Source organism: Amphibalanus amphitrite, unplaced genomic scaffold (genome assembly GCF_019059575.1).
Source record: "Amphibalanus amphitrite isolate SeventyFive unplaced genomic scaffold, NRLGWU_Aamphi_draft 000275F_arrow, whole genome shotgun sequence".
NCBI lineage: Eukaryota > Metazoa > Arthropoda > Thecostraca > Balanomorpha > Balanidae > Amphibalanus > Amphibalanus amphitrite.
The window spans coordinates 353496-381044 of record NW_024881770.1 but is presented as its reverse complement, the minus strand read 5'-3'; the positions used below and the strand labels follow the sequence as shown (position 1 = coordinate 381044).

The 27549-nt window shown below is 48.8% G+C and overlaps 3 protein-coding genes and 1 long non-coding RNA gene across 4 annotated transcripts; 2 read left to right on the top strand and 2 right to left on the bottom strand.

Annotated features, from left to right (window-relative positions):
• Positions 1-6313: 6313 nt before the first annotated feature.
• LOC122387171 (cell migration-inducing and hyaluronan-binding protein-like) lies at positions 6314-16791 on the bottom strand. The gene is made up of 4 exons (XM_043377093.1): positions 16603-16791; positions 13393-13568; positions 6972-9841; positions 6314-6819 (listed from the first exon to the last, which is right to left on the bottom strand). The coding sequence occupies exons 2-4, from the start codon at positions 13510-13512 to the stop codon at positions 6609-6611; spliced, it is 3201 nt and encodes a 1066-aa protein (XP_043233028.1). The 5' UTR covers positions 13513-13568; positions 16603-16791; the 3' UTR covers positions 6314-6608.
• Positions 13750-16144, top strand: LOC122387172. Its single transcript, XM_043377095.1, has 2 exons — positions 13750-13811; positions 14647-16144. The coding sequence occupies exon 2, from the start codon at positions 14839-14841 to the stop codon at positions 15868-15870; it is 1032 nt and encodes a 343-aa protein (XP_043233030.1). The 5' UTR covers positions 13750-13811; positions 14647-14838; the 3' UTR covers positions 15871-16144.
• Positions 16792-18087: 1296 nt separating the features above from the next.
• On the top strand, positions 18088-25041 carry LOC122387142 (guanine nucleotide-binding protein subunit beta-5-like). Its single transcript, XM_043377054.1, has 7 exons — positions 18088-18317; positions 19364-19500; positions 20128-20246; positions 20848-21118; positions 23319-23459; positions 23805-24068; positions 24403-25041. The coding sequence occupies exons 1-7, from the start codon at positions 18197-18199 to the stop codon at positions 24412-24414; spliced, it is 1065 nt and encodes a 354-aa protein (XP_043232989.1). The 5' UTR covers positions 18088-18196; the 3' UTR covers positions 24415-25041.
• Positions 25018-26330, bottom strand: LOC122387143. Its single transcript, XR_006257502.1, has 2 exons — positions 26247-26330; positions 25018-25059 (listed from the first exon to the last, which is right to left on the bottom strand). It is a non-coding gene; the product is annotated as an uncharacterized LOC122387143 (long non-coding RNA).
• Between the last annotated feature and the right edge of the window lie 1219 nt (positions 26331-27549).

The window sequence follows — 27549 nt, the reverse complement described above, 5'->3', positions numbered from 1 at the left end:
CGGGTATTTCCCCATTCCTTGCATTTCACAATGTTGGTGTATTTAAGAACAAAAATTGACCCCGTGCCACGGCACGTGCAATAGCACGTGCGCCACGTGACCGCTGGTGCGACAAGCTGGACTCATCTGCTCACCGGCTGCGTTGATTTGGTGTCGCTAGGTGGAGTGGTTTCCAAGCCATAGGACCCCCAGTTGGCCAATGTCGGATTTTCCCGGAGGTTACCCCATCAAACACGTTTGCACGTGGCACGTGCTTTTCAATCGCCCCATATCTGACCCATACCATGTGGTAGCCGACACCCCGGGGCACAACATATTGGAACTTTTTCAAAATCTAACGTGGAAATTTTTGGCAAAATCGATTTGAAAATAATTTTTCGAAATTGCCATAGGCTCAACATGGGGTAACTGTCCGTCACGATTACCCGAAATTGTACCCTATGATTTTTAAATAATTACCCCCAGAAGGTGAGGTGTCAGCCCGAGAGCCGACCCTAAAAATGTGGGCAAATATTACTGAACAGATTTTCCGTAAATCGCATTTTTAATTTTTCCCCATGTTAACCCTATGGGAAAATGCACGTGCCGATTACCCCAAAACGTGTCAATTATATTTCTTGTAACTTGCCCAGCAGGTAGCTCCCCCACACGGGACCAAACGGTGAAAATGGCAAGAAAATCTAACGAGCCGTTTCGGCGGCGATCAAAATGACCAAAATCGCGGCAGAAACGCTAAACACCCCCCTAGAGAGGTAGCTCAGGTTGGGATTTTCAATAGAAAATCACAATTCTAAAGAATAGTGATTGTTCTTAATTGAAAAGTCCCAACCTTCGGATAGGCCCGGGCAGCGCTTGTCGAACAGCACTGCGGATCCGAAGGTTGGGACTTTAATTGTGAAAAACCGCCCGCCCGCCGCCAAACGTAAACACCGCAAAACGCGCAAAACGCACGCCTAAAACGCCAACGCAAACTTGGCAAAAAAAAAACAATCGCCCGCCCGCCGAAAACCGCAGAAAAAAAACGCACAAAATGCCGCAAAAAACGCGCGTCCGCAAAACGCAAACACCGCAAAAAACGCAAACACCGCTGCCGCAAAAAAAACGCCCGCATCGCCCGCTGCCAACCGCGAAACGCCGCAAAAAACGGCCGCACGCTGCGAACCGCAAAACGCCGCAAAAACGGCCGCCCGCCGCAAACCGCTAAACGCCGCAAAAAGCGACCGCCCGCCGCCCGCCGCTAACCGCAAATAACGGCCGGCCGCCGGCAACCGCAAAACGCCGTAAAAAACGGCCGCCCGCCGCAAACCACAAAACGCGGCAAAAAACGGCCGCCCGCCGCAAACCGCAAAACGCCGCAAAAAACGGCCGCCCGCCGCAAACCGCCGCTAAAACGGCCGCCCGCCGCCAAACGCAAACAGCAAAAACACCCGCATCGCCCGCCCGCCCGCCGCCAAGCACAAAAAACGCAAAAACGCAAACATCGCCGCAAAAAAACGCCCGCAACGCACGCACGCCCGCCGCCAACCGCAAAACGCCGCAAAAAACGGCCGCCCGCCGCCAAACGCAAACACCGCCAAAAACGCAAAAACGGCCCACGCCGTCAAACGCAAACACCGAAAAAAACGCAAACACCGCCGCAAAAAACGCCCGCCGTAGGCAAAACGCAAACGCTGACGCATTAAGACAAATATGGCGCCCTGCGGCAAATGTGTTGCATTCATATCTGCCGTTTAAGCAGCCATCCCTTAATTACAGCGCATCCTAATCGTCCAATGTTCGACAAAGTTACGCACATTCTGCGCTTTGCGGCAAAAATGGCGCTTTGAGACAAACGTGGCGCACTGCAACAAACATGGCGCATTCGTTCATGTCGCTTAACAATTCATCCACCCACCAAATTCTAGCCCAATCGGACTTAAACTGAAAAAGCTATGTACATTTGGATATTTCACTATAAAATATCTCCGCAACGGAGGTGCCCAAGTTTGTACGTGTGCCACGTGACCACCGGTGGTGCAAGCAGGACTTGTCCCCTCACTCATTGCACCATTTCAGTGTTCCTGGCTTGTGCTGTTTTCGTGCTATAAGGCCACAAATCGGCAAACACACGATAATCTGGGAGGTACGCGACTCAAACACGTGGCCACGTGGCACGTGCCGGACCTTTGATAGCTTCACCGTTCACGCCACGTGATGACCCATCGACGTGGCCATCAGCATGTAAAAGAGGACCCCGGCCGGTGTCACCGTCTCTGAACAGTGGACGGCTAAACTCGAAAAACGGGAAAATTTAGGGAAATTTCACCTTTCGAATATATAATTTCCCCAGAATTTTGAATTTTTTATTTTACAAAAAATCTGAGATAGCAGTTTTTTAGCCCCCTTCATTCTGTGCCTATACCCGTTTTCAGATCGACCCTATCATAAAAACTGACGGCCTGACGGCTATTTCCCCCATTCCTTGCATTTCACAATGCTAGTATATTTAAGCACCAAAATTGACCCCATGCCACGGCACGTGCAATAGCACGTGCGCCACGTGACCACTAGTGCGACAAGCTGGACTCATCTGCTCACCGGCTGCGTTGATGTGGTGTCGCTAGGTGGAGTGGTTTCCACGCCATAGGAACCCCAGTTGGCCAATGTCGGATTTTCCCGGAGGTTACCCCATCAAACACGTTTGCACGTGGCACGTGCTTTTCAATCGCCCCATATCTGACCCATACCATGTGGTAGCCGACACCCCGGGGCACATTATATTGGAACATTTTCAAAATCTAACGTGGAAATTTTTTGCAAAATCGATTTGAAAATAATTTTTCGAAATCGCCATAGGCTCAGCATGGGGTAACTGTCCGTCACGATTACCCGAAACTGTACCCTATGATTTTTAAATAATTACCCCCAGAAGGTGAGGTGCCAGCCCAAGAACTGACCCTAAAAAAGTGGACAAATATTACTGAACAGATTTTGCGCAAATCGCATTTTTAATTTTTCCCCATGTTAACCCTATGGGAAAATGCACGTGCCGATTACCCCAAAACGGGTTAATTATATTTCAAGCGACCGGTACCAGCCGGTAGCTCCCCCACACGGGACCAAACGCTGAAAATGGCAAGAAAATCTACCGAGCCGTTTCGGCGGCGATCAAAATGACCCAAATCGCGGCAGAAACGCTAAACACCCCCCTAGAGAGGTAGCTCAGGTTGGGATTTTCAATAGAAAATCACAATTCTAAAGAATAGTGATTGTTCTTAATTGAAAAGTCCCAACCTTCGGATAGGCCCGGGCAGCGCTTGTCGAACAGCACTGCGGATCCGAAGGTTGGGACTTTAATTGTGAAAAACCGCCCGCCCGCCGCAAAACGCAAACACCGCAAAACGCGCAAAACGCACGCCATAAACGCCAACGCAAACTTCGCAAAAAACAATCGCAAGCCCGCCGAAAACCGCAAAAAAACGCAAAAAAAACGCCGCAAAAACGCGCGTCCGCCGCAAAACGCAAACAACGCAAAAAACGCTAATACCGCCGCCGCAAAAAACGCCCGCATCGCCCGCCACAAACCGCGAAACGCCGCAAAAAACGCCCGCATCGCCCGCCACCAACCGCGAAACGCCGCAAAAAACGACCGCCCGCCGCAAACCGGAACACCGCAAATAACGGCCGGCCGCCGGCAACCGCAAAACTCCGCAAAAAACGGCCGCCCGTCGCAAATAGCAAAACGCCGCAAAAAAGGCCGCCCGCCACAAACAGCCGCAAAAAACGGCCGCCCGCCTCAAACCGCAACACCGCAAAAAAACGGCCGCCCGCCGCAAACCGCTAAACGCCGCAAAAAAACGGCCGCCCGCCGCAAACCGCCGCAAAAAAACGGCCGCCCGCCGCTAAACGCAAACATTGCAAAACACCCGCGTCGCCCGCCCGCCCGCCGCCAAACACAAACACCGCAAAAAACGCAAATACCGCCGCAAAAAACGCCCCTTCATCGCACGCCCGCCCGCCGACAACCGCAAAACGCCACAAAAAACGGCCGCCCGCCGCGAAACGCAAACACCACAAAAAAAAACGCTAAACGGCCGACCGCCGGCAAACGCAAACACCGAAAAACGCAAACACCGCCGCAAAAAAACGCATGCCGTCCACAAAACGAAAACACTGACGCATTAAGACAAATATGGCGCTTTGCGGCAAGTGTGGTGCATTCATATTTGCCGTTTAAGCAGCCATCCCTTAATCAAAGCGCATCCTGATCGTCCCATGTTCGATAAAGTTAGCACATTCTGTGATTTGCGGCAAAATGGCGCTTTGAGACAAACGTGGCGCACTGCGACAAACGTGGCGCATTCGTTCCTGTCGCTTAACAATTCATCCAACCACCAAAGTCTGGCCCAATCGGACTTAAACTGACAAAGTTATGTTCATTTGAATATTTCACTATAAAATATCTCCGCAACGGAGGTGCCCAAATTTGCACGTTTGCCACGTGACCGCCGGTGGTGTAAGCAGGACTTGTCCCCTCACTGATTGCACCATTTCAGCGTTCCTGGCTTGTGCTGTTTTCGTGCTATAAGGCCACAAATCGGCAAACACACGATAATCTGGGAGGTACGCGACTCAAACACGTGGCCACGTGGCACGTGCCGGACCTCGGATAGCTTCACCGTTAACGCCACGTGATGACCCATCGACGTGGCCATCAGCATGTAAAAGAGGACCCCGGCCGGTGTCACCGTCTCTGAACAGTGGACGGCTTAACTCGAAAAACGGGAAAATTTAGGGAAATTTCACCTTTCGAATATATAATTTCCCCAGAATTTTAAATTTTTCATTTTACAAAAAATCCGAGATAGCAGTTTTTTAGCCCCTTTCATTCTGTGCCTAAACCCGTTTTAAGATCGACCCTATCATAAAAACTGACGGTCTGACGGATATTTCCCCCATTCCTTGCATTTCACAATGCTAGTATATTTAAGCACCAAAATTGACCCCGTGCCACGGCACGTGCAATAGCACGTGCGACACGTGATCACTAGTGCGACAAGCTGGACTCATCTGCTCACCGGCTGCACTGATTTGGTGTCGCTAGTTGAAGTCGTTTCCACGCCATAGGACCCCCAGTTGGCCAATGTCGGATTTTCCCGGAGGTTACCCCATCAAACACGTTTGCACGTGGCACGTGCTTTTCAATCGCCCCATATCTGACCCATATCATGTGGTAGCCGACACCCCGGGGCACAACATATTGGAACATTTTCAAAATCTAACGTGGAAATTTTTGGCAAAATCGATTTGAAAATAATTTTTCGAAATTGCCATAGGCTCAACATGGGGTAACTGTCCGTCACGATTACCCGAAATTGTACCCTATGATTTTTAAATAATAAACACCAAAAGGTGAGGTGTCAGCCCGAGAGCCGACCCTAAAAATGTGGGCAAATATTACTGAACAGATTTTCCGTAAATCGCATTTTTAATTTTTCCCCATGTTAACCCTATGGGAAAATGCACGTGCCGATTACCCCAAAACGTGTCAATTATATTTCTTGTAACTTGCCCAGCAGGTAGCTCCCCCACACGGGTCCAAACGGTGAAAATGGCAAGAAAATCTAACGAGCCGTTTCGGCGGCGATCAAAATGACCAAAATCGCGGCAGAAACGCTAAACACCCCCCTAGAGAGGTAGCTCAGGTTGGGATTTTCAATAGAAAATCACAATTCTAAAGAATAGTGATTGTCTAATTGAAAAGTCCCAACCTTCGGATACGCTAAACACCCCCCTAGAGAGGTAGCTCAGGTTGGGATTTTCAATAGAAAATCACAATTCTAAAGAATAGTGATTGTCTAATTGAAAAGTCCCAACCTTCGGATAAGAGGTAGCTCAGGTTGGGATTTTCAATAGAAAATCACAATTCTAAAGAATAGTGATTTGTCTAATTGAAAAGTCCCAACCTTCGGATACTTACCAGATATTTTTACATCTTTCACCTCGAACAGCGAGAGGTGTTTGAACTTTGAAGAGTAATTTTCCCAAAGTCGCTGAGTCATCAGAGATGATTGGCCTCTCGATCTGCAGGTCATCAAGCTGACGTGATATAACATTCTCTTCTACAGGTGCGGTGACGTGATGTAACGTCGCCCCAAGGAAATGTAGAATTCTTGCCGTAGCCAAAACGATTAAACAATTAGTAGCTTTTCCGCGACTGATGAAAATGAAAGTGTGTAGTAAGCCCTTATATCATCTTTTTAGGCATATGGCGATCTAATTTCGCGTAAACTTTGCGGCTTCACCTAGATGCAACCTCAACTCCTCCACGAAACATGATTGCTCGTATATGCAGCACACATAGAAACACACAAACACGCATGACAAATGCACATAACAAGATACACTGAGGGGAGAGTTGTCTAAAAGATCTGACTGGCTGCTAAAACCCTGTAAACATTTGCACCACATTGGTCAACACGCCAGAGCCTGACACAGACTAGTTCAGCATCGAAATTGCGTAGGAGAAATGACAGTTGAGGCGGCACAGGGCAGGTTCGGCAGAACTTTTCTGGAATACCGACAGAGTGATGGCCTCGTAAACTAACACGGGTAGCTTCTGGTAGACTCTACTGGAACACGGGCGCGGTGAGGGCTCCGTCGGCCGTCACGGGAGGCGTCTGGTAAGCCGGGTAGGCTCTCTGGCGACAGTCGCCGTCATCGCTGAACGTCCTCATGATGATGGTGATGTCCAGATCGCAGACACCATTCAGGTCTTCGTCTAGCACTCCAGGACAATGTGAGAGTGTACTTGCTCCACGAGGGTATGGGTGCGTCAACCTGATGATCAAGAACGAAAAATGAAGATTTGATATGGACGATCATGTTAGTTTACGCAAAACAGCATGTAAATAGCATTGAAGGTATTTGAACATACTGCAGAACTGCTATAATTTACAATCTTGAAATAGGACAAAGGCCGGCTGACTCACCTGAATGTGATGACACCGACAGCAGAGTCGTAGAAGTACTTTGTGTTGTTGTCGTCGGCCAGTACCTCCTCCCTACTCCGAGCCGCTTTGTACGTGGCCGGTATCACCTTAAACCTCTTCTTCACGCCGACGCAGACCCCAAGCACTTGTTGCAGACCCTGTTCAAGTCCATATGGTGTCAGTTTGAAGCGGTGTGGCACGGTGGCGTTGAAGTGCAAGATGTACGACTCGCGTGTGTTGAGCGAGTAGCTTATCTGTTTCTTCGCTAGTGGCGTCTCAGTCGCTGAAGACATCAGGTCGTCGCGAGTCATGAAAGTTGGCACACGCCAGGTGCGGTCGAAATTCAGACGGATAAATCGATCAGGACACAGTGCCGTGCCCGGACCCCAGGTGGGCATCAGCACGCAGAGGGCGTTCAGGAGCAGAGGAAGCGGCCTCACGACGCTTGTGCCGGCCACGGTCGTCAGCGAGCCGTCAACGTCGAGCACGATGTTGTGGCGGTTGCCGTCACGCTCTTTGAAGCCTCGAACAGTTCCGTCGCCATCAAAGAAGCGAGAGCCTTCATCAGGGTCAGCGAAGTCGAACGTTACATTGCGGACGCTAGAGATCGGCGACGTGAAGTACTCGTTGAAGAGCTTCTTACCGATGGCACCGGCACCACGCAGTGCATTGCCCTTGAACCCAGCAAAAGACGTGTTTACGACATGCGTCGTGCCGCGATAAAATGCCACACCGAGCTGAGCATGGTGGACGCTTCGCATTGCTCTCGAGCGACCAAATAGCACCACTTCACCGGAACTCAGAGTAACGAGCCCCTCGGGTTCACCTTTGTTGTCTGTGTCACCGACGATACGCGAGTTTGCAAGCATCTCGTAATGAGGACCAGGGTCCATCGGCAGAGCGGATGCAAAGATAATTCCGATGGTGTTCTCTGCCAGGCGGAAATTAGTGCAAAGCGTCCAATAGGACCTGATCCACACAGCCTCGAAGTTCTTATAGGCGACCAAGTCATCTAGGTGAAGGAAAGCTGGGTCACTATCCTCGTTCTTGGCATCCTCAAGTGGCGTATACCTTGCTGACTTGACAGTGCCGTTATCGTACAAAATGTCGGCAAGACGTAGCCCAAATCTTCGATTCGAATGCATCCGGTTGCCGTGGAAGGCCGGAATCAGAGTGTGAAACGGTTCACCGTATTCCAGACCCATGTCAACCTTGGCCGAGTGTCCTGTGGGAAAGTAGGCCAGAAGAAGCCAGACACCGATCCCCTCCGATCCGGCGGCGCGATTGTTGATCAGAATGTTGTTGGGGCTTGCGATCCAAAACGTACTCACTTGGTCTACGCCATCGGTGGGTAGCAGAGTTCCCGGCTTAGTACTCAGACCGAGATTTCCAATGAACTGATTGTGCTGCTCGCCACCGTCTTCCACGAAGTAGCAGTGGCCCAGATGGTGATACGCAATGTTCCCCTCCACGGTGAGATTGTGTGTCCCATGGACCGTCACACACCTGGAGAAGGTGTGGTGGATCGAGTTGTTCCGAACGTATGCGTCTTTCTCAGAAGTATCCAGGCACATGTGGAAGTGGATGGGATAAGAGCTCATAACAGACTGCTGCCCCATGTGATAGAACTCGGCGTTCTCAATACGTGCAGAGGTAAAATTTTGGTGAATTTTAATCTGTCCACCAAATGTGTCGTAATCAAATATGTCGCACAGATTGTTTCCGTAACAAGACTCCTCCATCCGGCCGTGGAAGCGGACATTTCGTGTGAGTACGCCCACTTCTGCTCGCATGTCGACGCCGTCAGTAACCTCACCCCAATGCGTGTACAGCACGGGACCCATGATCTTCACCTCGTTCGCAGTGCAACTGTCACACTCCAGTATCTCAAACTCTTCGGCCTGATTGTAGTCGAAATCGGTAGAGGCCAGCACAATCCGGTCTCCAGCTTTCCAACTATCGACAGGATTTACTGTTTTTAGAACCCGTTCCAGTGAAGCTGAGCCCCCTGCAGGGTAAGACACCGCCTGGATCCGATTGGCGTGTGCTTCTCTAAGCGGGGAGACGACGGACATGGCAGCGAACTCGACGTCGCCGATCCGCTGCACCAGCAGTCCCGTCTGGGAGCGGTTGTTGCTGACGCTGCCCACCGCTTCCACACTGTTCTCCGGGAAGCCGATGTGGCAGATGGCCGCGAACGCCGTCAGCTCTTTGTTCTCCATGTTTCTCAAGGCGCTGGTTCGCTGTCTGTCATAGCAGAGGTCTTCGAATGCTGCCGCTATTTCCTCCGGAGAGAATCTCCTTCCGAAGAATGCCTTGGATCTCACAACAACGACAACAATGTTTCCGATGTGTTGTTTGCGACGAAAGAATTTCGAAGGTTTCACAACATGTTTCCAGTTTCGTACAAGGTGTCCAGTGCCATTAAACTCAACCATGAACAGTCCTCTTCCTCTCAAACCATTGTGGTTTTCAACAGCACTATAAATGGCTTTGTGTCCTACTTCACGCCGGGACGTTTTGCGAACAGTGGCATCAATGTTAGTCCAAGACAGCTTGGGCTGTCCGTGAACCTCAAAGACGCCTTGGTGAACGACGACGGCCTTCTGCACGCCGGGGGCGCCCTCGCTCTCGTCGCGTGTGCCGGTGAGAAGAACCTCGGCGTCTCCGGTGTACGGACAGTCCTCCGAGCCGATCCAGAACTCTCCGCCGGTGAGCTCCACCATGTTGGCGCTCAGCGTCAGCGTCGTGGGCGAGGTGGCGTCGAAGACGAGGCGTCCGCCGGTGGTGATGGTGATCGTCCCCATCGGAGCAGAGCTGACGTCCAACAAAATAGGTCTGTCGATCGTGATGTCACCGCCGGAAGGCACCTGAAAAGGAAAAAAACAATAATAATTTGCAAAGTATTTGTTTATATTTCTTCCTAACGCTCGAAGTAAATACAATGAATGCCTTGCGGGATTAAACTGATAAAATGCAATAGTATGCCATTAATCACAGCTCGCTAATCGGCATTCGACCATATTTAGATGTATCAAATAGTAATAAAGACTAAGAAAAGGATTTCTTGAATGTTGAACGCAGCGTTATTTCACTTAAGCAATGTGTTCTTTACCCGGTGGCCGCTGGGCCTACGCGCCACCCGCCAGCCGCTGGGGTGGGGGGTGGGGGCATATACGGGGTGACTAAAAAAAGTGGTCATCACCAATTCAACTAACATCTGAAGTTTTATTCAGCTCATTACCAAACTTCGGCCACTTTAGGTCACACCTATGTAGCAGACATCCACCAAGTTTCAAGTCTTCACCACGAATACTTTTAGTACAGTGTGTGTTTTACTGACGCTCCACAATGTGCTCCAGGTGAGCGCCCCGGCGGTGCAGGCACACCTGGGTCCGATGGGCGAAGTTGCGATAACCTGTCCGTATTCCACCGTCGGCATGGCTATGATGGCTGTTGTCATGGCTGTTTTCAGGTCTGGGAAGGTCTGGGGGTTGTCGCTTTACACCCTGTCCTTGAGGTACCCCCGCGGATAAAAGTCTGGGAGGTTCAGGTCCGGTGAATGCGATGCCACTCCGGATCACACCTGCGGCTGATTAGCCTGTTATAGAAGCGCTGCCGCAGCCACTCCAGTGATTCGTTTGAGGTGTGAGGGGTCCAGCTGTGCAAAGAGTGGTTCCAGCATCCTACCTGACGACCCCTCTCCGTCGACCGAGTGTTGCCCAGAACGCATTGTCCATCAGCAGCTCTACATCTACCTCTCTCACTATCACCTTCTGGCATCCTCACAGCACGGCTTCCGCCCCCGGCACTCTACTGAAACCGCGTCGTTGTCCGTCACTGAACGCATCCTGGCCGCCACCGACAGGGGGGAGATCTCAATGCTATGCCTTCTCGATCTTAGTAAATGTTTTGACGTGATAGACCACGAGCTTCTGATGAAAAAACTTATGCTGCACGGTATCGAAATTTCCTGGTTCGCCGCCTATCTTCATGAACACACCCAGAGCGTGTCGTTGAACAATGGATCCGGAAGTAGAGTGCTGCCTCGGCCTCTTCCTAATACCATGGGTGTCTTCCAGGGCTCTGCGTTAGGGCCGTTACTTTTCACCATCTTCTCTAACAACTTATCGCTGTACGCGGGTGATGCAGTAGTCTTTCAATATGCCGACGGCACCAAAGTATTGGTTAGCGGTCCTGCCAGGGACCTTGGAGTTCTCATCTCGCGCATGGAGGTTTCGCTCGCGTCACTCAACGAATGGTTCTGCGCTAACGCCCTGAAGGTCAACGCCAGTAAAACACAGCTCATTGTCTTCGGCAGTCGTCAACATTTACGCAAATTGCCAGATTTCAGGGTATCGTTCCGTGACGCAGCGTTGCAGCCGTGCGCGCAGGTGGGGAACCTGGGCGTCACTTTTGACAGTACTCTATCCTGGGACGCTCACGTCTCCGAACTCAGCCGCCGGTGTACGGGACCGTTGATCGGTCTCTCCCATGCGCGCCACAGTCTCCCGGATGGCATCATAAGAACGTTCGTGACAGCACTCGTTATCTCACGCATCCAGTACTGCCTCTCAGTTTATGGCAATGGGTCTCAAAAAAAGTTCGATCGTCTCCAAAAAAATTTTGAACTTCGCTGCTAGAGTCATTTTCGGTCGCCGTAAATTTGCCCATGTCTCTGACCTGCGAAAAAAGCTCGGGTGGTTGTCCCCGCGTCAGATGGCTGATTACCAAACCCTTGTTATCGCCCACAAAGCCATACAGCGCGGCGAACCCGAGGAATTGGCAACCATGTTCGTCACAAACAGCGCTGTCCGGGAGAGACACTCCAGGCAAGACCACCTCTTTCATCTTCCGCGACCACGGCTGAAAACGGGTAGGCGGCGGTTCGGCTATCGAGCCGCAGCTCTACTCAACAGTCTCCCAACTCAGCTGTCGCAGCTGTCTCCCGCCCCCTTTGCCCGATCTGTTAAAGCCGCGATAGTGGACGGGGCATCAACTGATCGTCGCTGACCAACGGGTTGGTGGGTGGGTTAGTTGTACCTGTGGTACTACGAAGTATCTCTGTCCGTGCTTTGACGTGAGTGAATGTGTAAATGCTGTGAATGTTTAGATTAGTAACCGCGGATACGGATTCTGAGCAGTAATCGCCACGCACTTTCAGAATGTGGATCGCTCATGAATGTTCAATACAATACAATACAACACAATACAATACAACTTCAGAAGCACCTGCATATACCGATCGATGTTGATCGTGACAGATTTTTCGTCGTCGTCCTCGAACCAGAATGGTCCAATGATGCCGTGTTTTGATATGGTCACCCAGGCTGTGCACTTTACAGAGTGCAATGGCCTCTGGAGACAGTGCTCAGGGGTGCGCTACCCCAGAAAACGTTATTCTTATCGGATTCTCGACAACTTTGCCCGCCGGATGCAGTGCCTTCATAGAGCACATTGTGGATCGTCAGTAAAACACACACTGTTCTAAGAGCATTCGTATTGAAGACTTGAAATTCGGTGGATATCTGCTGCATAGGTGTGACCTAAAGTGGCCGAAGTTTGGTGATGATGTGAATAAAACTTCAGAAGTTGTTTGACTTTTGGTGATGACCGCTTTTTTGTGTCACCCTGTAGTTGCCCCCCCCCCTTTACTTTTGCAACGATATCGTCGCAACGCGAGGAGCTAGAGAAGCGAAACTTTGCACACCTCTTTCTGAATACCTAGCCGAGGTTGTGTCAAAATTGGATGTCGGTCCCATTTCAAATGACGTCACAGTGACGTCAGAAGTCAAATTATAGATTTGCGGCTCTCAGTTTCCTCACGATATATCGTGATATATATCGGATATATCCGATATATGAAACTGAATATAAAGGACCGATCAATGGTCAGGAACGAGTTGGAAGTGTACTACTTAGATGTTTTAGGATGACAGCAGGTGCTGTCTACTAGTTCATTTACAGTTGAGTTTCATGCTCAGCGACATCAGAAACGGTCCATACGGAAAACGGCAAAACTTTATGACGTCACTGTGACGTCATCTTAAATGTTACAACCACCACACTTTCCTCAAATATTGCCTAGGTATTCATTTGAAGCTATGCTAAGTTTCACGTTCGTAGCATATCAGGTTTGGGAGATATTCTACAAAACATAAGGGGGGCAACTTAATGCCCCCCAGCGGCTCGTGGTAACGATGAATCAGTCTATTTTATGAACATGAACACATTAGCGTTTGATTTATCGTTCTGACAAAACTCACCATAAAAGAGAACACATTTGAGATTATTCGTGTTATTTTTGTGTATTTATGTGAATATTTGAATGGGCAGCAAAAATTGTGTCGTATTTAAGGAGGAGCCAATGAATGAAATAATTATAATCGACCAACAAAATCACAATAATGCAGTCACTCACCGTTTGTTTGTTCCAAGAGGCGGCCGCACTCCATGGCAGGAGGTCGGTGGCCTCGTGGGGGCACAGGGCCTGCGTGGTGGCCGCTGCCACCGAAACCAGCAAGAGAGCCGCCAGAGTCATGGTGTATCCTGGTGGGTCTGGCCTTCTACCTGATGCTTGACAGTCGCCTGGTGTCCCTGAAATAAAGTTTGTATCACACAGTCAAATGAAGGAATACAGGTTCACCTTTGCAGCAATTCACTGTCTTTTGAAAGAACAGAGGATTTCGAGGAAAAGAGCACGTGACTCTAACTCAGTGTTTTCTGGACGCAGCGCAAAACCAAGTCAATGACCTAATTCAATATACCTACCCTGGCCTTGCCTTGGCCATTGATGCTCCAATTTCGCCGCAAACCGTGCCAGTCTATATTCTGGTCCATATAAGTATTTTCCCATAGTCCCATAACAGCTAATAGCTTCGTAAATGTAGACCTTTCGCATTGTTCTAGTCTTGAGCTTGCTGATGCCTAAGTTTATTCACATTGCAAACCTTTCATTAGCTGATTGAGTAGACCTTTATGTGAATGGCCAAGAAGGGATAGCTTCTGAAGACCACTTTGAAAAAGCAGCGTGTAAGGGAATAAGAAAACAAGCAGTATTTTACCAAATCCAAATTGGGTTGGACGTTGAGCCTAGAGCAAACAATCTGCGCCAAGCATCTTTTCAACAATGTCCGGTGGTAAAGTCCAGAATGCGTTCGTTTCTGCTCGACTGCTCGTGCTTACCGTAGCCATGATATCATTGTGTTTGATTGGTTACTACAGATTTGAGCTGTACATAAAAAACATAATCATTCATGAAAGCACAATGCAAGATATAGAAGAAGCGTGGTTCGATATGTCAGTTTGTTTCGGACCCAAGTACAGCCTCGATACAATAACGTTATACCTGATAACAAACGAGCTGCGTCAGGAATATCCCGATGATTGGAAACAGATGTTGGCAGAAGCACATCCCGAAGACATTCACATGCACGAAGCATCGGCAATCAACAGCATTGAACAATACCGAGATTTTTTCCTCTATCAGTTTAACTGGTCCGTCGATAGCATGTATGACGTCGGAAAGGCCGTCAACATAGACAGTCTGGGTGTCGGATGGTATAGGCATCTGTTCCGCAGCAACGCAACGAAATTTAATGTAGACTTCAACTTCCTCAGCTTTCGATACAGCTGGTGTTTTAACTACACATACACTCATATGTTTGCAGGACACGAGGCTGTTGACGGTGAAAAGAAAAGCCTGAATACCGAAGACCCTTTTCACCAAGTAGGCCTGTATGATCATCAATACGATTGGTATTTTGACGGAAACAAAATTTCGGAATATGTTGACATCTATGTTTATCCGAAAGGACATGAATTTGAGTATCCGTTGATTGAAGACCATGTTCCTTTCCGAATCGACATGTCAACATGGCAAAGATTGAGAGCAAGTGCCAGAAAAGTGGTACGACAAAACCGACAAAATTTCAATTGTATCGCTCAGGAAGAGCTGCCTGAAAATACGACATATGTGTACAACCTGTGCCTAACCTGGTGTCTAAGGCGCACGCTACTCAACCATGCAAGATGCACCATCCCAGAACTGGATCACTTCATATACAACTTCACACACGTACTGGAAATATACCTGGCCTCGCCGCCCGCGAAGCGTGGCCCTCTGCGTAGCAGCCTCTACTTCAACAGTGACACCGCGTGGCCGTGGATGCAGGACTACCTGTACCTGAAGCCGTGCGACTCGGCGCAGTCCTTCCGCGAGACGTTCGATGTGTTCGAGATGACGTTCTTCCCGCGCGGTGACAAGTTCGCTATGAACGCCTCGTGCGGAACCGAGTGTCCGCCCGACTGCGTCGAGTACCACGGCCTGCTGGCCACAGAGGGCACCGAGCTTCATCCGGCCACCGAGCGCATTCACGGTGTCACAGTCTACTTCAACGCGCGCGTGGAGGAGATTCACGAAAAGTGGAAGTACACCATCTCGCAGCTACTGATCGACATCTCTGGTGTGATGAGTTTCCTGCTGGGCCTGTCGCTGGTCGCCATCCACGAGTGGTGCTTCATCCTGATCAAGTGGCTGGTGGAGCGCAGCACGTTCCGCCAGGGGCCGCTCGACCTCGAGCCGGCCTACCTGCGCGACGAGCTGCGCTACGACGACTACCACGAGTACGACGACGACTACTATTACCGGGACGGACAGCAGTCGCCGCGTTCGCACCATTCCAGAGACTACGACTACTACTATGATGACTACGGAGGAGAGTATGACTCCTACGATGACTACGGCGAACCGTACTATGATGACTACGGTGACGAGAGCTTTGACTACGCCGGAGATGAGAAGGTTCTGGACGCGGCACACTCTGGAATTATGTTTGATCAGGCCTCGCTAATGGCAAGCAGGGAACTCCATACCAAATCATCACACTTGGCGCCCTGAGTGCGGGAAAGCATCAGAAAAGGTGTGTGAAATATGTTGCTGGTGCATGACAACAAGAAAACAGCAGTGTCACTTACATTTGTGCCGGGTGCTCTACAATGTAAGTAATTGGAGAGAGCAGTGTTTAATTCGAAGTAGTCATTAACTTCCTAAATGTGTCAATGTCCAGTGTCAACCAGTACACTGCTGTTATGCTGTCTGTGATTGTATTTGTGTCTGTGTGCCTTTGTGTGATTTCCCTACGTTTGGTAAATAAAGTTGAATACGTTGTGGACTTTCTGGCTAATCTTCTTAGGTTTCAGCTCGTACAGCAGCAGATGTTTAGAAATCAAAATAACTTTTCCCAGCCCTGCTGACGTCCGAGGCAATGCGCTCCACCATCTTCAGGTCACCAGGTCACGTCGACTAATAGCCTGACCTCAAGAAGACGTTGAATGCCCGCCGTAGCTTTATCGATACCACATGCCCGTCAGGTCATCGTAGCACGTAGGTCATGAAAGGTCGCCAACAGTCGTAGAAAAAAAAAACATTAACAACTTTTTCTCACAAAACAAAGAAGTTCACTTTTAATGAAAAAGCATTTTAAGAGCACAAAACATAACTATTTGTAAGTTATCATTAAATTCATAAACATATATACACTCTTATTTACCTACGAATTATGTGGTAAGCCAAAGCCGCACTCAAGGATAAGATCTTAGTTTTTACGCAGATATTTGTATCATGTCTTACCGTTTGCTGATGTTTTGAGATCTCAAAAGAACATTCCTTTTAGGGGTTATTTCCAGTTGACTTTTCATTCGATTTGAGTTTTCTGTCCAGTGATTGAGTCGCACTGTCCTCTGTTTTGTTGGTCAGAACTCGGGCGGTACGCCATTCACCAGATCAGAGCTCAAACTGAATGTCAAGTGCTCAGCGAGGTGCATCTGTGAACAGTCCGCTGCCAGCCTCTGGTCCGATGATGTTTTGCCAGTAACCGAGCTCACTAAACCAGTTGGCTCCAGAGCCCCTGTGACGTCAGCAGCAGAGAGCCTCTAGCAACGTAAACGGAGCTGCGGTACATACCCGGCCGACGCGACGGCGTGGCAGCTGGTTCAATGTTTACCCAATGAGTACCTAACACAGATCAGACAGCCTGATACAATGCTTCTGCGTGGCCTCCCTCGCCCCATCGTTCTGGTAAATTTGATAGCAATCCACAAAATGGTAGTTGTCATTTCTAAGAAAACTGAAATGTGCAGGCCGCTTGCGGGTTGGTAGGAAAGAAGGTGGCATCGTTCCAGAAATTGCACCTAACTCGTCACTTGTTCTTGGGTTCCTTCAAAATGCCAATTTCTCCGTTTCTCTGAAATAAATATAACTGAATTTACTTTTACGTTCGTTTGTTTTATCGTTCCGGTAAAAAATCACCTAATGTTATTATGTATCTCACACTCAATGAGGCATACATACATTTTTCGGACATCGAGACAGCGAGATAGTAAGCCGCCACTTCAAATGAACAAAACCACCAGCTCAGCGGCCTAACGAAGTTAAATTCACCGATCGAGTGGGCCGCCAGCTCCAATGACAACTAACCGACAACAATATGCCACCAAAAGTGAAGACACGAGAAGTTATTGGCCGCTGCGCTAACATTCCTCCGTTGCAGAATATTTTAACGTTGATCCTGGATATGGGAAAGAAGGGACAGGTCATGCACATTGCAAATGCACATATACCTATGACATATAAATATACAGGGCTCAGGAAAATCATCCATGAATCTCACTTCTCACCCATTTCTTACACTTTAATCTCACCCATTTCTTACACTCTGATCCATCCCAATCACTTCATGGCCAATCACGCAGGATGTCAGTTTTTCACTCGTTACCCACGCCAGATGCTTATCCAGCATCCAGTCTTCGCTCTGATGGTTGCCGATCCGGGATCCCTCTCCCCTTCCCTCTCCTTCCATGACCGGGCCAGTCTGTCGCCATGCACAGATCGGAAATAGGGGGGAGGTCAGCAGGCGGGGGAAGGGCCTCATCGGAATCGATCCACATCGGCGGCGGCGAAGGCAGTGGCGGCCTCCGACGACCGACGGGGCCACCACCACCACCGACGACGGCGGCGTTCGATAGCAGTGCGCAGACGCGCCTCCGCCGCCGCCGCCGCCGCCGGAAGTTGCCCGAGATAGGGCGGACGGCTGTGGGGCGGCGGTGGGGCGGTGACGGGCGGTGGTTGAGCGTCTGACGGGCGGCTAACGGCCGGTGCGGGGTGCGATACGGTGGTGGGTGACGCGCTCCTTTCACGGCGGTGACGCGTAGGAAGCGGAGGCGCCATGGCAGCCGACGGTGCCGCCAGCGAGGGTCAGGAGACCAGCGTCGAGGCGCTGCGCAAGGAAATCGAGTCACTCAAGGTCAAACTGGATGAGGAGCGACAGAAAATGAACGATGTGACACGTGAGTACGGTCCCCGGCGGCGGCTCCACCACTCCCAGAGATATTGAAGGAGAGTACCTTATGTGTTCCCGGTATAATATTACGCCAAACATGCTAAAGGTGGTAAAAGCCAGCCACTCCAATAGTCCTCTTGCAACAGCCAGCTATCATGCAGCCAGCTGACTGTGCGACGTGCGTGGGTACGTTTAAAGGTTACCGTCTAACGACTAAGGATAGACACTCTCGTCTGTCGTAATAATCTATACTTTCTTTACGTGATATGTATGTAACCTTTTCAGTGAACTTGCGTTGTGTGCACGCGGATGTTATTTGCACCTTTCTAAATGAACTGTCATGGCTCGAGTTTCCCCTAAGCAAAGCAAACCCTCTCAAGGTACAAGGCATCGCGTCAGCGCTGGCGGCCTCTTTTATTAGAAGTAGCAGACACAATGAAAAGTATCTTTAAGTAGGTACAGATGATTGCCGCGCTGTCGCTAATGCAATTGACATTTCCCTTGCCAAAACCCGGCCACTGATTATTCCTGATACTTCATTGGAAGTCTAGCCGCATGTGACGAAGGAGGATTCTTGATTCTTGAGTCTTGTTATTCGGTTTACGGGCTTCCACAAATAACTTCGCGCTACTATTTATTGGACACGAACCAATTAGGGAAGAGAGTCAGGATTTTCCGTCACAGGTGCAGTGATAACAGATTTTGCTATTCATCATCTTTGACTGCAAAAGGTTACTATCATATAAGGCTGTCTGTATAGGTTGGCCTTTTGGCCTGGAACAAAAGCAATAGTTACTAGCAAAAAGTAACAATAGGAGCTTCAGTCTTCGGTCAAATTTTTCGTCCTCGTAGTGCTAAATGCCGTTAAATGGGTTAGATATATAAATGTCTTTTTCTGTGCTAAGTACAAACGTTAGTTTTCTTTCCAACAGAATGGTCGTTTCCACACACAGCTCTCGGTGTTCCACAAGCAAAAGTTATAAACGTCAATATTGTCTAATGTCTTCCTGTTCCTGTGGATCTTCGACATTTGCCCATTTGTCATTATTTCAGTGGACAAGGTGGCAGGGCGACTGGAGCCATGCGGGCCGCTCAACATCAAGTCGCGTCGCGTCCTCAAGGGCCACCAGGGGAAGGTGCTGGCTCTCGACTGGTCACTGGACAAACGTCACATCGTCTCCTCCTCACAGGTGGGTCTGTGACGTCCTCACACGGCAGTGACGTAATCTGTGCGTCGGCGCTAAGGTGTCCGGTAAACACGGGGTTCTCGGGTCACGGCGCCCGTCGGCTGGGGTTCGTGCCAGGATAATTTGGGAGGCCCAGGGTAGAGGAGGGAGGAGAGAGAGAGAGAGAGGGGAGGAGAACGTGTTTGGACTACCGGTTCTGGAAGTCCCAGATCCGGCCGCCGCGGCGTCAAGAGGTGCAAACAATTGTATGACGAAATGTCAAGCAGTATGAAATCTGTATGTGATAGTGATGCGCAGTTGTAAATGATTATTGTCAGGCATATTTGAGAGCTGAGTGGTGGTCGGAGGATGCATAAATGTTAGGTATGCTGCTCTAATTCGGTACCTGTAGGTAACCTGAGACCATGGCGGGTCATGAAAACTAAAAAACTTTCATGCAGCTTACTGCTTAGTAAGAATAGTAGCGCCCACAAATACACGAGTTCCTCGAATTGTACCATTATGCTAAAAATAAACAAACCGGATTTCTGAATGTCAAAGCCCGAAACAGCATTGACTTAAACTCTCTGACAGCAGCCGCCGGCGTTTCCAACACAGACATCTAACACATAAGATCTCCACGGTTCACAGGACGGCAAGATGATCCTGTGGGACGCATTCACCACCAATAAGGAACACGCCATCACTATGCCGACCACCTGGGTAATGGCGTGCTCGTACGCGCCCAGCGGCAACGCCGTCTGCTGCGGGTCAGTACCGAATGCGTAATGTTACAGGAGTGCTGCTACTGTCAGGGCAGTGGCACGCATAAGTACACTGCTTTCAGAGACGTGAGACCGAATGACGCATGTTATATTTATTCCTTATATACGAGTAAATTTTGCATTTTTTATGTACATGCATGCCTAATGCATATGACAACTTTGGCTAAAATGGACAGGGAGCTTGGCAAAGGCTGGACATCATCTTTGCCCAAATGAGGTTAGGTATAGTGTGTTATTATGTTAATTTCGGGTCAAATAGTATATCCTTGGGGGTATTTTTGAGCGTCGTCTTGCTCTTATCGTCTGTCGAACTATGAATATGTACCTCCCACGCCGTGGTGGGATCAAAACTAAAAGTACTTAGCCGCTTTACTCGTACACTCAGATGAGCCGGAGCCGGAAGAGACGGAAGAGTCGAAGATCAATCAAAATTTGTTCATAAATCATTTAAAAAAAGTTTTATCCAACTCCACGGTCAGAACCGAACAAGCAACAGTAGCCTATTATTTGTCAATTATTGAATGCAACATCGTCCCGACTTTCCCGACTAGCAGAATGTACTAACTTCTCGCCCCTGTTCTGACAGCGGCCTGGACAACAAGGTGACCATCTACCCGCTGAGTCTGGAGGAGGACATGTCGGCCAAAAAGCACACGGTCGGCACGCACATCAGCTACATCTCGTGCTGCTGTTTCCCCAACTCTGACCAGCAGATCCTCACGGGCAGCGGAGACGCCACGTGCGCCCTCTGGGACGTCGAGTCCGGCAGTCTGCTGCAAAACTTTGTCGGACACACGGCAGACGTGATGACACTCGACTTGGCGCCCTCCGAGACGGGGAATACCTTCGTGTCGGCGGTAAGCGGACGATTTTGATGTTGCAACCTTGGAGGTTTTGGTCACAAAATCAGTTCTTGAAGCCCGAGTGGTCGTTCAGGTCGGCAAAATGTTAATTTTTCGCGTAAAAATTGAAATCGTCTCGTAGTCTAATTAGCTAGTCCAATTAGTAGTCCAATCAATCATTAAAATCAGCTCGTAGTTCAAAAACCGCAGACATTCAGCAAATATCTCCTTGGGTACACCAGTGCTACACTAGTGCTCCCAGCAGCCAATAGATGGCGCTAGTGACTGACGCCTGTTAGTATGCTGTGCCGCATAACAGATAAGGATGACGACAACACCGATAGGCGTTACCACAGGTGTATTCGCGGCCATTGGGGCGACGTAAGAAAAGAAGAAAATAACTGGCCCCAATAACTTTAAATTATCAGGTAGCATGCACCTTTTCCTTGATATGTAGAGAATTTACCATTAATTGTGAGAGAAAATTGCATTTAAAATCTTCCATTTATGCTTTTTTCATCGTTTGCACAATATGTTATTTTACTATGTTAGAAACACTAATTAGAAATAGTTCCCGCATCATCGTCAAGAACAATAGGGAAGGCTTGAAGTGAATACAATAATCTAAACGGTTTTGTAATCTATGTGAAGACACTTCTAAAATTGCCTGTAGAAATAGTGATAACAAAAGTTCAACTTAATCACAAGACGGATGTCTATAAACCTATTCAACGTGTGACAACTCAGCCGGTATTTCGTCGACTACAGGCCAGCTTTCCCTAGTGACCGATAGAGGCGCTGCTATCGATGTCCGGCCGTGCCGCCTAACGACATTTCTATAATTACCAGGGGGTGTTGCAGTTGTAATTACCGACAATTGGTGGCTTGAGGACACATAATGCTTTTGAAATTAATATTTGCTAATTACTCAGATAGTACTGCCACGTAGATGAGGTTATAGGTAGGTAAATTTTCATTGTGCAATTGCATATAGTCGAATGGTGAGTCGAATGACAACGTGCTCTATAGCATGCTATTCCCATTAAATTTGCATTGTCATATGTGCTCATTTAATAACAAAAGAAGCGTGTCCTAATAAAGTTACTCGTATTTTTCTCATTCTCATTCGAGAACATGCTCGAGAGCACGTTATCACTAGACTCGCTGTTTGGCTATACATCTAAAATTAACCCTCTCTCTGACGCAGTGCTAGCTAGATAATCAGCAGACATTTTGTTTTGTTTGTTTGTTTTGTTTTGTTGGGTTAGGTCCTTTCGGTCTGACAAGACCATTGCAGAGCCGGAAGGATGATAGGAATTAGGGGGAGACATTGGTCTGGACAGGCACCCTAGTGAGTCGCCGGGGCTGAGCCCGTCCAGAGGACAGGCCACCTAGTCCCAAGGCACTCGCTGCACCCGGCTACGGGGTGCGCTCCCTCGGGAGCAGCGGTGCCGCTCCAAGTGAGCAATGAGATAAAGTTGCCTGTCCAGCCCGGAGGGGGGTTGCGGCGTGGAGGAGAAGGATATCTGTATCCTGAGGATAGAAGCACGGAACGGTGCAGCAGACATTGATTTCAAATGTGTTGCTCGTGACTGCAAGCCACAAGCCGTGAGTATAGCTACCATACCCCAGGCGCCATCTAGGAGAACGTTTTTCATCCTTATCTGCTATGCGGCACAGCATATCAACAGGCGTCAGTCACTAGCGCCATCTATTGGCTGCATGTAGTACTGCTGTGTACGTATGGGATGGGTGCCCGTAGCGCTATTTGCCGGTTGAATGCGGGCTACGGGCTTTTATCGTTTCGGACGAAATATTGCTTAGACATTTTCTGCCTAACCGTGGTGAACGACCACTTTGGCAACGAGCCATGAAAGCCGTCACTAGCCACTACCGAGAGGGAAGAGTGAGTTTCCTTGAGTGAATGTATTTCCTGATGCTCTCAATATTGGTATGTTTTTTTTTATAAACACGCAACTTTCGGAATAAAAAAGCATGACCAGAGAGCAACTTCCTGTTTTTTTTTTCAAACTGCAGAAATAATTGAAAAGGTTGTCTATTATCCGGGAAGTATGGAATAGGAATGAACGTCTTACGGTAAATATATAATCACATTTCTTCACTTATTTCTGTCAACACAGTTCTTGTCCAGTGTCCAGCCTTCATCAACACTCCTGAGTTTTAACCTTGTCTTTATGTCCCGTGTGGCGGCCAGGGGTGCGACAAGACGGCGATGATCTGGGACATGCGCACCGGCTCCTACGTGCAGACGTTCGAGGGCCCAGCTGCTGACATCAACACTGTCAAGTACTACCCCAGCGGAGACGCCATCGCCACCGGATCAGACGACGCCACGGTCGGTGAAAAAAGTGAAGGGGGAGTGGAGGGGTCGGCTGGAGAGGAGGGATTTCGGAAGGGATGGTGTGGGTGAGATGGAGGGAGGAAAGAAGAGTAGATGGGGGGGAAACGTTGAAAGAACGAACTAAGAAGGGAGCAGGAAACTTAACTCAACATGTCTTTTGAAGATCCCAGCTGACGCTGGATGAGCTTGTGTGACCTTTCTTTGTCTCATATTGAGCGTCTTTACTATCTTCGCCGTCCCTATGTTTGACCTTGTCTGACCTCATCTAGCCCCGAGGACTTCGTTTGACCTTAAACTCGGATGATCTCTTCTGACCTTGACCCCGGTTGACCTCGGCAGTGTCGCCTGTTCGACCTGCGCGCCGACCGCGAAGTGGCCTGCTACACGAAGGACAGTTTGATTTTCGGTGTGAACGCGCTCGACTTCTCGGTGAGCGGTCGGCTGCTGTTCGCCGGCTACAACGACTACACGGTGAACGTGTGGGACTCGCTGAAGGTGCAGCGCATCACCGTGCTGTACGGGCACGACAACCGCGTCTCCTGCCTCAAGATGAGCCCGGATGGCACCGCCTTCTGCACCGGCAGCTGGGACTTCACGCTGAAGGTGAGGGAGGGAGACCCAGAGCGGATGACGAGGCGCCCCGGGTGGAAAACCTATATGAGGAGTTGCTGGAGCATGATTTCTGAGGAGAAGTGAAGATAAAGCAGCTCAATGCTTCATGCATGACTATATATATAGCGAGATGTACGAGGCCTGTTACGTTCTTGCGCCTCAGCAAGACCAGTAAGACCGAAGCCGCGCGTTTCTATGCGTCCGGTGCTTCGTAACCTAAAATAGAACCACAAAATTTAATACAGTGATAGCTGATTGTTTCCTTCCCTGGATATGGATAATGCGTCCAGGAAGACGCTGACTCTTCTGGTCTATCTGCTCGCAGGTTTGGGCCTGAGCGCGGACATCTGGCGATGACGTGATCTGCCAGGGGTGTGGAGCCGCTCTGCCGAGACGCAAACGGGGGACCATCTGGACGGACATAAAGGAGGGACCAGCACAGTGGGCAGTCGAGCTCTGACACAAGCGTAGTGGTGCCGCTGCTTCTTCCAGTGGCCATAGTCAAACGGAGAAACGCACAACACGGCGCCGTTTTGCAGGCCGCCATTCACGCGGCCATCAGTGGGCTGTACAACGGACTAGTGACGCGCACAAGAATGTGTAGGTTCTACTTGCTGTAGGCGTGAGTGATGCGCAGGCCACACCCACAGAGGTGTAGACAGTGGTCAGGGAATGGTGTTGTCTGTAGGATATGTGGTGCTTTCTGCGTTGACATGGAGCAAATTTTTGCCCTCACTGACATTCGCTACTTTTCATCCTTCAGCGGCACAAGGGAAGGTGGCTGAAACATACGCCTTTCGTATGGCTCCTAATTAAGATACAGCTTCGCAAAAAAAAGTTTCTATCTAAGAGAGTAGACCAAAGGGTCTTGATTTGAAGGTCTCATGTCAACTTCTGGGTCAGGTTGAAGACCTGAAAATGTGACCTTGTTTTTTTTGGCAGAAAAAAAAAGATCCCAACACTCCTGGCAGAACAAGTTAACCTTCGCCCCAGTGGGGGGGGGGGGCATATGTTACCACCCTGTCGCGTTTTTTTTTTGCGTGTGAATAAAAAACCGCGGCGCGTAGTGCCGCGCTGCTTGGGGTAGCTTTTAATACATCAATTTTGGACAATGTGTGAAATATTTGACCCCAGGTTATGCCAGGTCAGGTCACCAGGTCAAGTTAACTGACCAAGCCTAAAAAAGTTTGCAATCATGTCCAGCCTGCAGTGTTTGTCAGAGAGGTTTTAAACTTGTTGGATTTCATGATGTTATGGGCGCCTATAATTTGTATATCTCGGATTTTTTATATCCGTGACCTAAGCTCAGGCCAGTGGCGTGACCCTTCCATTACAAGTCAATGGAGAAAAATGAAAATGCCTCTAGATCCGTGTGTACGCATAGGAACCGTCCAAATATTTCAGAATCACAATGATTTGGACCATTCGTGATGACCAAGGTGTCATTTTTTGCTGATAGCCTCTAGAAAGGTCATCCGAGGTCATTTGAGGTTACAAACATATGTTTGCCAATAACTCGCGATTGGAAAGAGATGGAACGCTGGGGATAGTGTCATTGTGTTTGTCTTGTTGTGACGCATCGACTGATATGCAGCATGACCTTTTTCCGTTCAGGTCATGACCTTGGCCTGAGGTCAAATTTTCAAGTTGACCTTTCAAGGTCAAATTATGGTTCATTCGACGCGTCTCGGCGAGAGGAACACGATTCTGGCAATAGAAATGCCGTGGCTGTTTTTAGTCGAAAGTTATTGTCGAAAAACACTTTTCGTAAAAAACAGCTATTTTTGGAGTTTTTGCCCTCTGGAGGCTAAACCGTTGACCTGAGGTCGATTTTGATAATGACCGTATTAAAAGAAGAGTTCAAAAATCGATTGATTTTCCATGCGTTTTTCTAGCTACCATAGTTCCTGAGATAACGGCATGTTTTCTGAAAAATATAATGACAATAGGCAAATTTTGACCTTTGATGACCTCTGGTGACCCCAATATTGCTCTAAGAAGAAAAATGACTGAAATACTTTCAAACGTACGTATTGAGAGCTATCGACTGCTTTTTACCGCGTCTTTCTAGCCCTCTTAGTTTTTGAGTTAGAGGTGGGTGGTAACATATGCCCCCCCCCCCCCACTAGGGCGAAGTTGGCTGAGACCGCCACTGGGGCGCGGGTTAACAACACGTTTGAGACGTGTCGAATTTTGAACTTGTTTTGGAGAACAGAACGGGTCAGGGCTGACCCCTGGTGAACTAATATTCATTTGGATGACTTAGACAGATTACAAGTCTTATATTTTGCTTCCCTCGGCGCTGAGCATGAGCGTTTACCGCGAATTTATTTCGCAAAAAAATCATTTATAAGCTCAGTGGAGCTAAAAGTTAAGATATCATAAGGAGTGAATAGAACTTGTTTAATATCTTAAGGGGTTGTATCGAGCTCCCTTCCACTGGGCCGGTTATGGTTAAGACGTAAATGGTGACTCAGAGGTTAAAAGTGTCGCAATGATAACTATCATACTGATCAGTCATTTCTCTATTTCATGAAGAACCTTATACGAATGCAACAGCTCCTAATGCCAAGGGCCAATCGGCTTACTCGATCGAAATTTTCACGGCATTTAGTGAAGCTTTCCGGCTACCCAGCGGCGCACATTTTGCCGATTTTTTATCCTCCTTTCCCATGCGCCTGAATACAAGATGGCAAAGCTGGGATAACGGGGAGCTAATTTTGCAGCCGTGGAAATGGTTGAAGTTATTTGATCCTCATCGTATGTTGGCTCTCAGCTACGGTACTGTTCACAAAATACTTGTAGCAATATACTTTCTCGAGTCATAATACATAAATTGTGGAGCCAGGTTGTTTTTCTGCAATATGTTGACATGGATGACAGTTCATATTAAAGGAAATATGTCACTTTTTCTCTAAATAGTCCACCATCCATGAACAGATGACCAGGAGTGCCCCCACCGCAGTCCCAGCGACGCACAGAACCTTACGTTAAAACGCAGAAAACAAAAAAGTGTCCCCGAATCCCATCCGTATCCTTGCCATAGTATTCTACGACTCACCTCACAATCACCTCAACTGAAAAGCCACGATGTCTGTGGACCTTGCTCTATGCATAAATAAATAGTCAGATAGCTGTTTAAACCCTCGCATTCGTACTCACAGAGGGTCGAACGGACTTCCCTCGGTTTTTCGCGAATAACTCGCGCAAAAAGCGGCCGATCGCGATGAAACTTTTAGTACCTACCCTCGAGTTGATCAATTTTTCACCTAGGTACTCTAAAAAATTTATGACCCTGGCCCAAGTGACCTTTGTCCTGTCACCTATTTCTCTAGACCATGTTTGGCCAGAATTACGATTCGGCGTATGTCGGCTCACATTTTCCGCGCGTTTGCAGTCTTTTTGTAGTTTTAATTTTAACCGTTCAAACACGTGAAATCAGGGGTGTCATTTGGGGGCCCTCAGACTCCCC

What these genes read in the sequence shown, in the direction of transcription:
- LOC122387171 (XM_043377093.1), bottom strand. Translation starts at nt 13,512, where the DNA reads ATGACTCTGGCGGCTCTCTTGCTGGTTTCGGTGGCAGCGGCCACCACG. An exon ending in CCTCTTGGAACAAACAAACG is followed by an intron (nt 9,842 to 13,392) that starts GTGAGTGACTGC and finishes TTTCCTTTTCAG; the next exon opens with GTGCCTTCCGGCGGTGACAT. An exon ending in GTCGGTGTCATCACATTCAG is followed by an intron (nt 6,820 to 6,971) that starts GTGAGTCAGCCG and finishes CTTGATCATCAG; the next exon opens with GTTGACGCACCCATACCCTC.
- LOC122387172 (XM_043377095.1), top strand. Translation starts at nt 14,839, where the DNA reads ATGTCAACATGGCAAAGATTGAGAGCAAGTGCCAGAAAAGTGGTACGA.
- LOC122387142 (XM_043377054.1), top strand. Translation starts at nt 18,197, where the DNA reads ATGGCAGCCGACGGTGCCGCCAGCGAGGGTCAGGAGACCAGCGTCGAG. An exon ending in GGCAACGCCGTCTGCTGCGG is followed by an intron (nt 20,247 to 20,847) that starts GTCAGTACCGAA and finishes CTGTTCTGACAG; the next exon opens with CGGCCTGGACAACAAGGTGA. An exon ending in CCGGATCAGACGACGCCACG is followed by an intron (nt 23,460 to 23,804) that starts GTCGGTGAAAAA and finishes TGACCTCGGCAG; the next exon opens with TGTCGCCTGTTCGACCTGCG.